This window comes from Vigna unguiculata, chromosome 4, assembly GCF_037176805.1.
Source record: "Vigna unguiculata cultivar grain cowpea cultivar isolate G323 ecotype 2 chromosome 4, ASM3717680v1, whole genome shotgun sequence".
Classification (NCBI taxonomy): Eukaryota; Viridiplantae; Streptophyta; class Magnoliopsida; order Fabales; family Fabaceae; genus Vigna; species Vigna unguiculata.
This window is the reverse complement of record NC_140795.1, coordinates 47,062,135-47,077,955: the sequence shown is the minus strand read 5'-3', so window position 1 is coordinate 47,077,955 and position 15,821 is coordinate 47,062,135. Positions and strand designations below refer to the sequence as shown.

General features: G+C 31.8%; 1 protein-coding gene across 1 annotated transcript; it reads left to right on the top strand.

The window, feature by feature from the left end:
* The first annotated feature begins 7,857 nt into the window (after positions 1-7,857).
* On the top strand, positions 7,858-9,837 carry LOC114181683 (cytochrome P450 82A4-like). The gene is made up of 2 exons (XM_028068205.2): positions 7,858-8,887; positions 9,038-9,837. Exons 1-2 carry the CDS (start codon positions 7,955-7,957, stop codon positions 9,665-9,667), a joined length of 1,563 nt encoding a protein of 520 aa, XP_027924006.2. The 5' UTR covers positions 7,858-7,954; the 3' UTR covers positions 9,668-9,837.
* Positions 9,838-15,821: the final 5,984 nt, after the last annotated feature.

The following is a 15,821-nucleotide window of genomic DNA, read 5'->3' as shown; positions in this document are numbered from 1 at the left end:
TCAAATCTCATTGGTGTTGTTCTCCCCAGTGAAACCCCCTCTGTAAAACCTGACAAGGAAAATAAAGGAAAGAATAAAGGAGAGAAAAATAGACACAGAGAATTTAACGTGGTTCGGCTACAATGTGTATGCCTACGTCCACGACTACACTAGGAAGTATTTGTATTTTTGGTGTATCTTAAAGCTTTACACAGAGTCTCTTATATAGTAAAATAGAGAACCACATCTCACTATTCTAAGCGATGTGGGACTAAATCAAGCACCATAATTCTAACAATTCTCCCACTTGGGGTTTGATTTACATTACCACCTAGTGTAGTGCCTTCATCATCAATTTTCTCGAAGGCTAGTCGAGGCAATGCAAAGCCTCAACTTAGTTGTTGTGACAGTCTTGGTTAACATATCAGCTGGATTCTCTGCACCTGGAATCTTCAACAAAATCAAATCTCCATCATTTATCAAGTTTCTGATAAAATGATACTTCAATTCAATGTGTTTGCATCTGGAGTGAAGAATTGGATTTTTAGCAAGACAAATGGCACTTTGACTGTCACTGAACAATGAAGGTTCATCTTGCCCTTTTCCTAATTCTTTTAGAAGATTCTTCAACCATATCATCTCTTTTGCTGTTTCTGAGATAGCTATATATTCAGCTTCAGTGGTTGAAAGGGAGACTCTTCCTTGAAGTTTGGACTTCCAACTGATAGCTGTGCCACCCAACGTAAAAATATAACCTATTGTGCTCTTTCTACCATCCAAATCACCTCCCAAATCTGCATCAGAAAACCCCTGTAAAGTGAGATTACTTCTTTTAAAGGACAAATGCATATTTGAAGTGCCCTTCAAATATCTCAATATCCACTTCACGCCTTCCCAATGCTCCTTTCCGGGATTGGATAGAAACCTGCTCACAACTCCTACTGCATGTGCTATATCAGGTCTGGTGCAAACCATAGCATACATCAAGCTCCCTACTGCAGATGCATATGGCACTTTAGACATGTGATTTTCTTCTTCCTCTGTCTGAGAAGATTGCCTTTTTGAGAACTTTAAGTGAGTTCCCAAAGGTGTATTCCTGGTTTTAGCATTTCCAACATTGAACCTGCTAAGCAATTTTTCAATATATTTTTCCTGAGATAAATTTAGAATACCTTTAGATCTATCCCTGGAAATTCTCATACCAAGAATTTGCTTGGCTGGACCAAGATCCTTCATTTCAAAATTTTCTGACAATTGTTTCTTCAACCTGTCAATTTCTGCCATATTAGCACCAGCAATCAACATGTCATCAACATACAAGGCAAGAATGATATAACTATCAATATATTTCTTCACATAACAACAATGATCTTCTTCACATCTGTGAAATCCTGAGTTTCTCATAAACTCATTAAACTTCTTATACCATTGTCGCGGTGCTTGTTTCAACCCATACAAACTTTTATGAAGCTTGCATACAAGATTCTCTTTGCCTTGTACTTCAAAACCTTTTGGTTGTGCCATAAAGATTTCTTCCTCAAGATCTCCATGTAGGAATGCAGTTTTCACATCTAACTGCTCCAGATGAAGATTTTCTGCAGCTACTATACTCAAGATAACTCTGATGGTAGTCATCTTGACAACAGGAGAGAAAATTTCTGTGAAGTCAATTCCTTGTCTCTGTTGGAACCCTTTCACTACGAGTCTGGCCTTATATCGTTTGCTACCATCTGGTTCTTCTTTTAACCGATAGACCCACCTGTTTTGCAAAACCTTCTTTCCTTCTGGAAGCTTGGTTAAAGACCATGTCTTATTCTTCTGAAGAGACTTTATCTCATCTTCCATTGCTAGCTCCCACTTAATAGATTCACCTCCCTGCATAGCCTCAGCAAAATGCTCTGGCTCACCAGCATCAGTCAACAACAAGTAATGCAATGAAGGGGAGTACCTTTGTGGTGCTACAATGGTTCTGCTAGACCTTCTAGTCGGTAATTCAGGAGTTACTGACTCTACTATCTGTTCAGGTTCTGACCCAAACTCTGACTCGGACTCTGACTCAGGCTCTACTTCTGTATTCTGCCTTCTGTTGGCTACATCACTTTCTGAAACTTCTTCTAATGATACCTGCTCTGGCCTTTTATTTGCATTTGCAAATTCTGCAGTCCTGTCCTTATAGAACATGTTTTCATTAAAAGTAACATTTCTACTTCTGATAATTTTCTTGTTTTGGTCATCCCAAAACCTGTAGCCATACATGTCAGATCCATAGCCAATGAAATAGCATCACTTTGCCTTAGGGTCCAATTTATCTCTACTATTAGAGTTCAACAAAATATATGAAGCACAACCAAAAACTTTCAGATGTGAAAGGTTTACCTCATTTCCAGACCATACTTCTTCAGGTAACTGGTAGCCTAAAGGAACTGATGGTCCTCTGTTTATGAGATAGGCTGCTGTGCTTATTGCATCTGCCCAAAATACCTTGGGTAATCCTGACTGGATTCTCATACATCTTGCTCTCTCATTCAAGGTTATATTCATTCTTTCTGCCACACCGTTTTGTTCTGGTGTTCCTGGAACCGTCTTGATCATTCTGATCCCATTCTCTGAACAAAACTCCTTGAATTGATTACTGTCATATTCTCCACCATTATCAGACTTCAAACATTTAATCTTTAAACCTGTTTGAGTCTCAACCTCCTGTTTCCACCTTTTAAACACAGAAAACACATCAGATTTATTTTTAAGAAAATAAACCCATACCTTTCTTGTAGAGTCATCAATGAAGGTTACGTAATACTGTGAACCTCCAAGAGATTTCACTGGAGCTGGCCCCCAAACATCTGTATGCACTAGTGCTAGTCTTTCAACTTTAGACGACTTACTTGTTTTGGAGAAGCTAACCTTTTTCTGCTTTCCAAAGATACAATGTTCGCAAGGTCCAACGTCAACATGCTTCAAGTTAGGTATTTTACCTTTTGAGACCATGAGCTTCATTCCTTTCTCACTCATATGCCCAAGTCTTTGATGCCATAAAGAGGAACTGTTGCCAACTTCTGCAACTGATATCATATCCTCATCTGCAATCATGTAAAGAGATCCTCGCTTCTTTCCACGAGCAACAACAAGATTACCTTTCATTACTTTCCAGTGTCCATCTCCAAAGGTGGTGTAATGCCCCTCATCATCCAACTGCCTTATAGATATTAAGTTTCTCTTTAAGGCTGGAATATGTCTGACATTCTTCAAAGTCCACACACTTCCATTAGAGGTTCTGATATTGATATCACCTCTTCCTATAATATCAAGAGATTTCTCATCTGCAAGGTAGACCTTCCCAAACTTTCCTGGAACATAGTTAGATAATAGTTCTAAAGAAGGTGTAGTATGAAATGACGCACCTGAGTCCATAATCCATGAATCAATAGAACAATCTAGACTACATAATAGTGCATCTTCAATTTCATCAGTTGTTGCATTTGCTGATTGATCACTATCTTGCCTCTTGTTGTTGTTCTTCCTTGGAGCCCTACATTGATTTGTAAAGTGACCCCTTTTCTGACAATTCCAACAAGTGATATCATTCCGGAATTTTGGTTTTGATTTCTCTCTAGACTTTGATCTGCCTCGGCCTTGATTACGACCTTTCTGGCTACTTCTTCCTCTAGTTTCAGTACTCAATGCTGAACCGGAACTAGAACTGGAAGATTCCCCTGAACTTTTCCTGCGAACATCTTCGCTTAAGATCAAGTCACGAATGTTATCAAGCTTCAACTTACTATTACTTGCAGAATTACTAACTGCAGTAACAGTTGCACTCCAACTTTCCGGAAGAGATGACAATAAAATTAATGCTTTCACCTCATCATCAAATGTTATCTGCACTGATGTCAACTGCGCAATAATTGTATTGAATTCACTAATATGATTAGTAATCGAGTTACCTTCACCCATTTTTAGGTTGACTAGCCTGCGAATCAAATAAACTTTATTGGCTGCAGATGGCTTCTCATACATATTTGACAATGCCTTCATCAAATCTACGGTTGTGTTCTCGTTCATGATGTTGAACGCAACATTCTTGGCTAATGTCAACCGGATCACACCGAGTGTCTGCCGATCTAATAAATCCCATTCCGCCTGCGCCATGTCAGTTGGCTTCTGCCCTGTTAAGGGTAGATACAACTTCTTCTGATACAGGTAGTCCTCTATCTGCATCTTCCAGAACCCGAAGTCACTGCCATCAAACTTCTCAATCCTCACCTTCCCTTCTTCCAATGCCATTGCTCTTGCTGCTTTGACGAAAGCTCCTGCTGCTTTTGACCAAAGCTCCTACTGCGGCTTTTGACCAAAGCTCCTGCTGCCTTTGACCAAAGCTCCCACTACTTCTCTAAACTGAGATCCCCAAGAAGAAAAAATAGAAACCAAATCTTTTCTGATGTGGAAGATCAGACAATGCTGCAACCACAGAGCATACTAAGAAAAAATGGCTCTTGATACCAATTGTTAGGAACAAGGCAATAAAGGAAAGAATAAAGGAGAGAAAAATAGACACAGAGAATTTAACGTGGTTCGGCTACAATGTGTATGCCTACGTCCACGACTACACTAGGAAGTATTTGTATTTTTGGTGTATCTTAAAGCTTTACACAGAGTCTCTTATATAGTAAAATAGAGAACCACATCTCACTATTCTAAGCGATGTGGGACTAAATCAAGCATCATAATTCTAACACTACACATATATTTATACCACTCACCAAAGAAATTACAACACCACTCTCTTGCCATTCTAATGTATATTTGGAAAGGGCACACATTGGTATTTTTCTTTACTATCATCATTCAACAAATAAACCTAAAGTCTCTATCTCAATTATATAATTTTAACTCAAGTATTTGAATTATAAGTTGCATTTGTTAAACAAATTGGTGTTGTTATTTTTAGTTAGTATGAGAAAACAAGATATTTGGATATTGTGTATTAAAAGTAGTATCAACTATATCGATATTTAATTACTAAATCTAAATTTTATAACATCAAACAATATTCATATTATCGTAATTTTACAATTTATATTTATTATATAAATTATATTCTTAAATATACTTATGATTAAATATATTTCACAAATATATTTATGATTAAATATTTTGATATATATTATAATAAAATTGATTAATTTTTTATTTTTTATTAACGTTACCAAACTCTCCATTTAAATATTATATTTGTCTATAACTACACATAATTATAACATTTAAATATAAGTATATAAATAAATTATTTTTTAAAATATAATAATAATTATCTTAATAAAATTTTAATAAAAATATCAAATCGAATAAAACTGACTAATATTAAAACTAAATTTATATATATATATATATATATATATATATATATATATATATATATATATATATATATATATATATATATAAAACCAAATTGAGAAAACCAAATTAATACTAAAACCAAATAATTATTTAAGTCTTCAACCTTATAATTATCTCCAAAAGATATTAGTTTTAGGGTTAGGCTACATGAACATTTATTCAATGATAAATTGAATGCCTATTTTCATATATTTGTGATCCCTGTCGTCCTTTTCGACATGTGATGAATTCGGTATGGGTACGATCAAACTATCCATGTGAGCCGCAATATTATTTATCAAAATGATATTTTTATTTGATTTGATGTATTTGAATATTATTAAAATTTTACATAATTATTTTATATTTATGCTTTTTTACAGTTAATTTTAATGATTAAAAATTATTAATTAATATAATCATTAATTTATATATTAATTTATGAAATAAAATATTATTGATTATTAAAATTATTATTATTGTGAATAAAAAATTGTAATTAATTTCTAAATTTATTTTTAAAATTTAGTTACCAAGAATTTAACTATCAAATAAAAATTAGTAATTAAATATTAATTATTAAAATTTTTATTATTAAAAAAATTAATTTCTAAATTATTGTATAATTAATTTTTTTATAAAATTTTAATGTGAATACTAACGCCTAATATTATATTTGAATCGTCTTCTTATTTATTTAACATTTCAAAATTGAATAATTTTTCTTTCAATTTGTTTTTAATTTTATTAAATTTAGATTTTATTTCACTATATTTTTTAATTATTTTTGAAATTGTTGGAACATCGTAAGTGATTCTAACTTAACATATTTATGTTTATCTTAAGAAAATTATTAGTTTTAATATTAAGTTCCTTACATGAACGTGGTACAAATTATTCAATGAGAAACTAAATAGTGTATTTTCATAAAATTTGTGCATGTGAATAGGGGTGGACATAGATTGGGTCGTAGGGCCTGTCCGGGTCGACGCGCCCGTTCGTATCGTCGTGCCATCTGGGTCGTAAGATCTGTGTAGGTCGTCAGGCTCGTTCAGGTCGTTCGACCTGTTCGTGTCGTCGTGCCCATCCGGGTTGTAAGGTCCGTGTAGGTCGTCAGACCCGTCCGGGTCGTCGGGACCGTCTGGATCGTCGGGCTCGTCCGGGTCGCCAGGCCCGTCTAGGTTGTCTGTCCCATCCGAGTCTTCGGGCCCATTCAGGTCGTCGGGCTCGTCTGGATCTTTGGGCCTGCCTAACCCGTTCGGGTCTTTGGGCTGCCTGACTTGTTTTCGTCATTGGTCCTGCCTGGTCCGTTCGGGTCTTCGGGTCCGCCTAACCCATTCGGGTCTTCGAGTCCGCCTTACCTGTTCGATTCTTCGAGCCTGCCTGACTTGTTTGGGTCTTCAGGCCTGCCTGACCCGTTCGATTCTTTGAGCCCGCTTGACCCATTCGGGTCATCGGCCCGCTTGGCATGTTCGGGTCTTCGAGCCCATTTGGCCCCCTGTTTGGCCCGTTCGGGTCTTCGGACTCACCTGACTCATCAGGTCATTGGGCCTGCCTGCCCTGTTCGGGTCATCGAGCTCACTCGAATTTTTCGGATCGTTGGGCCCGATCGACTCGTTCGGTTTGTCGGGCCCGCCTAGCCTAATCATATCTTTAGGCCCGCCCAACCTCTTATGGTCGTCGGGCCTGCCCGATCTGTATAGGTCGTCAAGCAAGGTCCGTCCAAGTCTGAATTTAGCATAGTCCATCTCAACATTTAGTCTAACCCAACTAAAAATTTAAATTGAAAATTTGGATTGGATTGTTTGGATTATCTATATTTAAAAATCTTGATTTATAAAATGGATATTCAATCCATAAAATATATAAAATGTAGATTAGATTGAAATCCATATCCATTAAATGGATTTTAAATGGATTGAATTTTTAATAAAATGGACTATAAATGGATTGGATTGGAGCAAAAGTGGATTAGATCAAGAAAATTAGATTTTTTTTCTACTCCCTACATGTGATCCTTGTGTTAGTTGTGTGACTTTGGATGGATAAGGTTGATACTCAAACTATCTATGTGAGCTGCAATATTAACCAGTAAAATATAATTTTTATTTTATTTGATTTATTTGAATATAATTAAAATTTTATACGTAAGATATTTTAATCTTTTCTACTGATTTTTAATGAGTATTTCCAAGAAAAAAAATGTAGTTAACAATATGTTTTAAGAAATCAAATTGATACAGGTTCATCTTTCAATTACTAAAACAATATAAAAATATCTACGTTCATAATTTTTCTTACTAAAAATAAATTTGCATATTTTTTTAAAAGAAAATGTGTTTGTCGAGTACTTTATTATGTTTGTAGTCACTTTATTTTTTTCAAACCTTATCTTTGAAAAGTGTTTCTTCAAACACGTTTTGAAAAAATCGAACTCATTTTCTTTCTTTATAAAAATATCACTTTTTTACCTGAGTTCATCACATCCATTGATTAAGCCATCAACCTGATCCTTTCACTTCTCTCTGTAGCAATCAATGATCTATTTAAGCAAACATTCCCACTCAACGACACACAACCTTAACAAAATCTCAAAATGGATTTTGTTCTAAGTTACATGAATTCCACTACCATTGGACTTCTGTCTCTAACCCTCTTCTGTTTATTTCTGTACAATAACTTCAAATTGTTTCCATGCAAAGAGGCTCCCACAGCCGCAGGAGCATGGCCAGTACTGGGTCACCTTCCGTTGTTGAGTGCTTCAAAGACACCCCATAGAATGTTGGGTGCTTTGGCTGAAAAATATGGACCCATCTTCACCATCAAACTCGGTTCCAAAAAGGCTTTGGTAATCAACAACTGGGAAATAGCAAAGGAATGTTTCACCACAAACGACACGGTGGTTTCCTCTCGCCCCAAGCTTGTCGCCATGGAACTCATGGGCTACAACCAAGCCATCTTTGCCTTTTCACCCTACGGTCCCTATTGGCGCGAGCTACGAAAGATTACAACTTTTGAGATCCTTTCCTCTCGTCGAGTGGAACAACTGGAGCATGTTCGTGTCTCAGAAGTTCAGAACTCGATCAAAGAGTTGTATAATGTTTGGTGTAGCCAAAAGGGTGAGTCTGGGTATGCCTTGGTGGAGCTGAACCAATGGTTTTCCCACTTGGCTTTCAACATGGTCCTTCGAATGGTCGTTGGGAAGAGATTTTTTGGCGGTGAAAACATGGACGATGAGAAGGCACAGCGATGCGTGAAAGCTGTGGATGAATTCATGCGTCTGTTGGGTGTGTTCGCAGTGGGAGATGCTATTCCTTGGTTGAGATGGTTTGATTTTGGAGGCCATGAGAGAGCAATGAAAGAAACTGCCAAAGATTTGGATATTGTTTTAGGTGAGTGGTTAGAGGAACATAGACAAAAGAAGGGTTTGGATGAAGTTCAAGATTTCATGGACGTGATGATTTCCTTGTTTGATGGAAGAACTGTTGATGGGTTTGATGCAGATACCATGATCAAATCCACTGTGCTGGTATGTATATGTTTAATTTACACATTACAGTCCTTTCAAAATGAAAAACTTCAACAAAATTATGCATACATACAAATATAACATAGTTCTCCAATCAGATTTTATATTTTCCTAAATAACTTACTTTAGGGTGACTTATTTGATTTGCAGTCAGTGATCGCAGGAGGAGCGGACACGAGTAATATTGTTCTTACATGGATAATATCTTTGATTTTGAAAAATCCTTCTGTATTGGAAAAAGTTAAAATTGAACTAGACATTCAAATTGGAAAAGAGAAATTGGTTAGTGAGTCAGATATAAGTAAGTTAACATATCTCCAAGCCATAGTCAAAGAAACTTTGAGATTGTATCCTCCTAGTCCTCTTTCAGGATCTCGTGAGTTTACAGAAAATTGTACTTTAAGTGGTTATAACATTAAAAAGGGAACTCGTCTAATCACAAATCTTTGGAAGATTCACACAGACCACAATGTTTGGAAAGATCCATTGGAGTTCAAACCAGAAAGGTTTCTAACAACTCACAAAGATATTGACATCAAAGGTCAACATTTTGAGCTATTACCATTTGGAAGTGGTAGAAGAATATGTCCAGGAGTATCCTTTGGCCTTCAAATGGTGCATTTTACTCTTGCTACTTTTTTGCATTCTTTTGAAATTCTAAGTTCATCATCTTATCCTATTGATATGGCAGAATCCTTTGGATTAACCAACACCAAGGCTACTCCACTTAAGATTCTTATTAAACCACGTCTATCTTTTAGTTGTTGTGAAAGCCATTAATCCTTGTTCTAGCTACATGATCACATTGGATTTTTGTTCAAAGTATATTTCCTTTTAGTTTGTTCAAAGTACTTGCTATCTTTATAGTTTCTCTAATAAGTTGTTTAAAAAGGTTGTATTCATACTATTTTTGGATTTGTGTTCAAAGTCTTTGTAATATTTGTGGTTTATTTATGTAATTTCAATTCTTTCTCTCATAAATTGTGCTATAAAAAAATTAGATTAAAATAAAAATATAAAAATCAATTTTTACATATAAAAGAACAAATGGACAAAAAATAATAATGAGTAGAGAACTAGTTATAATTTAAAAGGAAACAATAAAAGAAATTGTATATTAAAAACATATTCTCTGAGAGAACTATGTAAAAAAAAAAAAGGAAATGGAAATAAAAGTTTTAATCATAAAGTTTTATTATTGGAGAAACATCAACAAAGCAATTACTTAACACAATAAATAATTATGAGAGTTTCAAATATTATAAAATCACAACTTATATCATACAAATCGAAGGTTCAGCCGAGTTAGTCGAGCCGAATGTCGAGACAAGTCAATCAAGCCGAAAGTCGAGCATAGTCGGTACAAGGAAAGGTCGACCCAAGTTGGCCTAGGCGAAGGTCATGTTGAGTTGGCTTGTGTCAAAGTTTGACCTAATTGGGCTCTTGCTGAAGGTCGAGCCCAATCAACTAGGAGTGAAAGTTTAAATTAATTGACCATAGTTAAAGGTCGAGATGAGTCAACCCCAACTAAAGTTCAAGCCTAGTCGGCCCAATCAAATATTTTGGAGTCAATCAATCGTCTAAACGAGTCGTTCGGTATCCAAGGTTGAGCTAACTCAACTTGGGGTTAAGGACAGTTGTATTTGCCTTAAAATAGAAATTCAGTTGCTTTATCCAAACAAGAAAATTGAAATCTAATATATTTTAATTATTTCATCAAAATAAACTATTTAAGAAATGAAAATAATTTAATTGTAAGTAATTCAAATACTATGTATTTCCATTTCTTGAAATTATTAAAATCTCTTATCCAAGCAGAAGGTTAAAGAACTCTATAAAAAAGGATTTGGATATAAAAGCTTAAATAAAAAGGTTGCGATGATCGGAGAAACATAAAGAAAGCAATTACTTAACACAATGACCAATTATGAAAGATCCAAATATTATCGATCACAAACTTATATAGAATATTGATACATGTTTTTGTTAAGGCAGAACAAGTTTTGTAGTAAAACTAGGTTTGGTAAAGGCACGTAGATTTTTCTCACTGTTTAGGAGGTTTTTTTCTTTTTATTGACATATGTTAGTTGCTAGTATTTTGTTAGTGGAGAGAGTTAAAATAATTTTTATCAACAACTTTGGGATTTGGGATATTAAGGTTAATATTAGAGAATTAGACCGAGAGAGTTAGTGGAGATAAAAATGAATATTTTGTTTGGTATGGCTTGATGAATGTGAACTTTTATATATTTATGTTTGCATTGATTTTCTAGGTTTTTTTTACTACTAATTATGTAATTTTGCACTAATTTTATTTAAAAAATTATAACTTTTGAGTAAGTTGTGTTGGAGGAAGACTAGTGATGATAAATAAACTCGTCCCCATTTTGCAAAGAATTTCTACATTGAATAAGTATGGATATCGATATAGGTAATATATTTATATAATTAGTTTTATAAAAAAAATTTCTTCCCCTACACACTTTTTTCTCTCTAATCTAATTGTTTGGTTTGTTTAATTCATGAAGTCTACTTTTATCTCCAAGATAATTTCCCTCTTTTCATAACCTTTATGAGATGTATTATTAATTAAAATCAATCAAATAGTTTTATGTCTCATATTTCGATATTTTTACTCATTTTTAATAATTCTATTTATTATTTTTGACTTGTGGTATAATTATTTCTTTAACTTTTATAGTAATAGAAAAATAGAAGTTACTTATACTTCTTTTTATTGACACATCCAACATTTTAAAACTTTTGCACAGTAAAATTGTATTTTGTCCATATCTCAAAACTTTGATAGTGTTTTGTCTCTAAACTTTAAAACTGAATGGATGTAGTTGTCATCACCAATCGATATAAAGAATTTACTAATCTCACAAATGACTCATTTGCGCTATATCAAGGAATTTTTAAATTTTTAACGTTCTTTAGTCATGGGAACTACATTCATTAATAAAGTTTGGGAATTAAAATAATTTAAAGTTTGAGATATGAACAAAATCCAATTTTGCATAAAAGTCAAGGATTAAAACATATTTAACTTTTTAAAATTAGAATAGAAGATATGTTTCCAAATTAATATTAGATGAATTTAACTGAATTATGTTAAATTTTTTTTTTAAACTTCTATAATAAACTGTTACTTGTACAATTATTTGAGAGTAAAAAAATGGGTTGAGTATGCTATTTAGGAAAAAAAAATGTAGACTTCTCAATGGATTTTTTCATCCTTTTGATTTTAAAGTATTTAATTTTAAAATTAACCTTTAATGTTTTTATAATTAGAAAAGTAAATTTTTAAAAATAATTAATTAATAAAAAATAAATCAACTTTGTTTGTAGCAAAATTTGGTGACTTAAGTAATTAATTTTTTCATTTTTAGAATTATTGAAGACTTAATTTGTTTGAACCTATTTGTTCTTCATTCTTCGTAGCATTTAGGTCAACGAAATCAAAAGAAGATATTTTAATATTCATAGTTTCTTCATAAAAATCTTATAATTAGTATGTGAAAATTGGAAAAAGATAAAGTTTATATCAAAATTCGATTACTAATTGTTTTTTTTTAATTATAGAAAATTTGATTGTTTATATCTTTTTTATTTTCTAGTATTCATGTCAACAGATTTAATAGAACTTACAAATAATAGTAATATCTTACATTTTTTATTTGTAATTATATAGTCAAAAATTATAGTTTATTTTATTTTAATAATGGTAATTGGGTTGTATAATTTAAATTTATATATGAAAGAACTTTTTTTTGTTCATATTTTTTTTTCAATTTTACATTTTAAATAATAATTTTTTAAAATTAAAATAATTATTTTGTTAATTTTATCTTTAACTAACTATTTTTTAAAAAATTTAACTATTTTTTCGATGTGGATGTTTATTAAACTTAACATTTTTTTATAAAACTACCTACAAAATAAATAAAAATTATTTATATTTAATTTTATAATAATAATAATAATAATTTTATTATTTTCTATTATTATAAAAGAAAAGTGAACATATATGTACATAACACATGTATTTCTATTATAATAATGATAATAATAATTATTATTATTATTATAATATCAATGTTGTTTTTGCCAACTTTCTTTTTTCCTTTCTAGTTTTCTTTCTTTCCTTTTCTCTATTTTTCTCTTTCATATTTCATTTTCTTTAGAATTTGGTCACATATCCTCATAATTAAGTACATTACAAGAAAATCATCAATTACAAATCAATTTTAAAAATAAAAAATATTTACTCGTTAAGTGACCAATTTGGATATCAATTTAAAAAATTAATTTTTTTATTTCTAAAATAGTCACTATTATGAATAAAAAATTATAATTGGTTACCAAATTGGTCACTAATTAATCATAGACTAATTTAGAAATTAATTAATTTGGTAGCCAAAACCTTGATAATTAAACTTTAGTGACCAATTTTCTTTGATAGTCAAAACCTTAGTAACCTATGATGTACAAATACGATAGTGTATCGGATAGGATACGACACGTATCTGATACGTCAATACGTTTATTTTCAAAATAATTGGATACGATACGTGATAGATACGTCATATATAAATATTGAAAATTTTACAATAATTCTTACAAACATAATAAATAATAAATATATGATTGTTAATGTGTGAATCCAGATTTTCTAATTAGAGACTAATTATTTTGGTAGCCAATACCTAGTAGTTAATGTTAGTGACCAATTTAAAAATCCATTCATTATTGAAACTATTTTAATTACCAATTTATAAACCAATTATAATTTTTTGAAACTATTTTAGTTGTCAAATTGGTCACTATATAGTGACTAATTTTTTTTTTCACTAAAATTGGTCATTATTCAAAACTTTTATTGTAATGTACTACGACTTTATAAATTAGATATTTCATTGATAATTATCGTTAAAGTATCCTAAAGTATCGGACACGATACGTGTCATAAATGGATACGTGACCCAAATTGAAGTATCCGTGCATCATAGTTAGTAACTAATTTTAAAGACCAATTATAATATTTTATTCATAAGAGTGACTATTTTAGTAACCAATAATTTTTACTTTTGTAAATTGGTTTCTAAATTTATCATTATAGTTGCTAACAATTATTGGTCACTAGGATTGGTTATTATTGAGGAGTTTTCTTATAGTGGAGAGCTTACACTAGTGCAAAAATTACCTAATTAGGAACATTTTCATCTAATCAAAATTCCAAACAAAGTAAATTCTTTTTTTTTTCCTCTTTTTTCTTATGATTTTGTCATCAAAGAAGATTGACTGCTAGGCGAGTCAAGTTGTGTTAAGCTAGTCTCTTCCAATGTTTGGTTGGGCAAGCCATATTCTTGCTCAACAAAAACTACATTTATAAAATCTCCTAGTGGTCATCCTTTACGCAAGCAAAAATTTCTCGAGCCAAAATTCACTTATTGTGTTGAGGGCTTTGGTTGAGCAAACAAAATTTTGGCAGATGAAATTTCAACATGTGCTTAATTACTTAAGCTAGCCAAATGTTGGCAAAGGGAAAGAGTATTTTATGAAATCCAAAGAAACGAGTTTTAAATATTTTAAAATGGTAAAATTGGTATATATTTCATTGTTTTGTTATATTTTGTTGGGATAGTCCAAGTGTGATTCAAAAGTCCTACATTGGATAGAATAGACAAAGTTAATTAAACACTATATAGGAATAAAGCCACATAACATTGTCTTAAGGTTTTGGGATAAAAGTGGTGTCAAATGCCTTATATGTGTAAGACCAGTGTCATATATATATATATATATATATATATATATATATATATATATATATATATATATATATATATATATAGAATCACAATCTCTCAATGACTATAATCCTTATATGTGAAAAATATATAAACCCAACAATCTGGTATCAGAGCCGAGATGGTTCGGAGTGACTGATTGCATAACCATAACAAAAGGGGTCGCCAAAGTGATTGACCGCATAACCATAAAAAAAAGGGTCACCATACACCTGAGGGGAAATATATCATATGAAGAAAAAAAACGGACTCACCCTTGAGGGAGATTGTTGAGAATAGTCCAAGTGTGATTCAAAAGTCTCACATTGGATAGAATAGACAAAGTTAAACACTATATAAGAATAAAGGCTCATGGGATAAAAGTGGTTTCAAATGCCTTATATGTGAAAGACCAATGTTACATATATATAAACCCATAATATTTGAATGTTATGAGTTATTTGAATATTATATTAGTGCAATGAAGATTTATTTTTATTTATTAGCATTTAAATTAATATGAAATATACATGAATGATAATGTATGATGAATTTTGATCAAGAAAAGATGTATATGTGGAATGTGTGATGAGCTTTTGATTGAGACAAGATGTATGTTTAGAATGTGTGTGATGATTTGAAATTCATATGACACTACAAAAAAATATGTAAATACCGACGTTTATTTTTGTAATTTACGTCATTTTTGACTGTCGTTATTTACTTGAGTGACGGTTTCCTAAAAGGTCGTAATTCTTGTCGTCACAAAGTATAATACGGCGGTTATATATGAAGTGCCGCAACAATCGTCATTTTATACAACGTATAAAGTGACAGTTTAAAGAGGAAAAAAGCGTCAGTTAAAACTGACGTAATATTTTTACTGGATGACAAATATAATGTGAAAAACAACGCTTTAAACTGACACTATTATCATTATATTATGACATTTTAAAATGTCACGAGTTCAATTAATTAGAATGAATTATGTTATTAATTACATCATTATCAAATGTATCAAGTGACGTAATTTTAATATTTAATTATTTATTCATTTTTAATATTTATTATACTTTCATAATTTGAAAAATTATTTTTTCATGATTACTTTAAAAACTATAAAAAATTATAGTACTATCAAA

Bases quoted from the DNA above. Each gene is read 5' to 3' on its own strand.
- LOC114181683 (XM_028068205.2), top strand. From the start codon at position 7,955: ATGGATTTTGTTCTAAGTTACATGAATTCCACTACCATTGGACTTCTG. The intron at 8,888-9,037 runs GTATGTATATGT...TTTGATTTGCAG, and splicing joins TGATCAAATCCACTGTGCTG to TCAGTGATCGCAGGAGGAGC.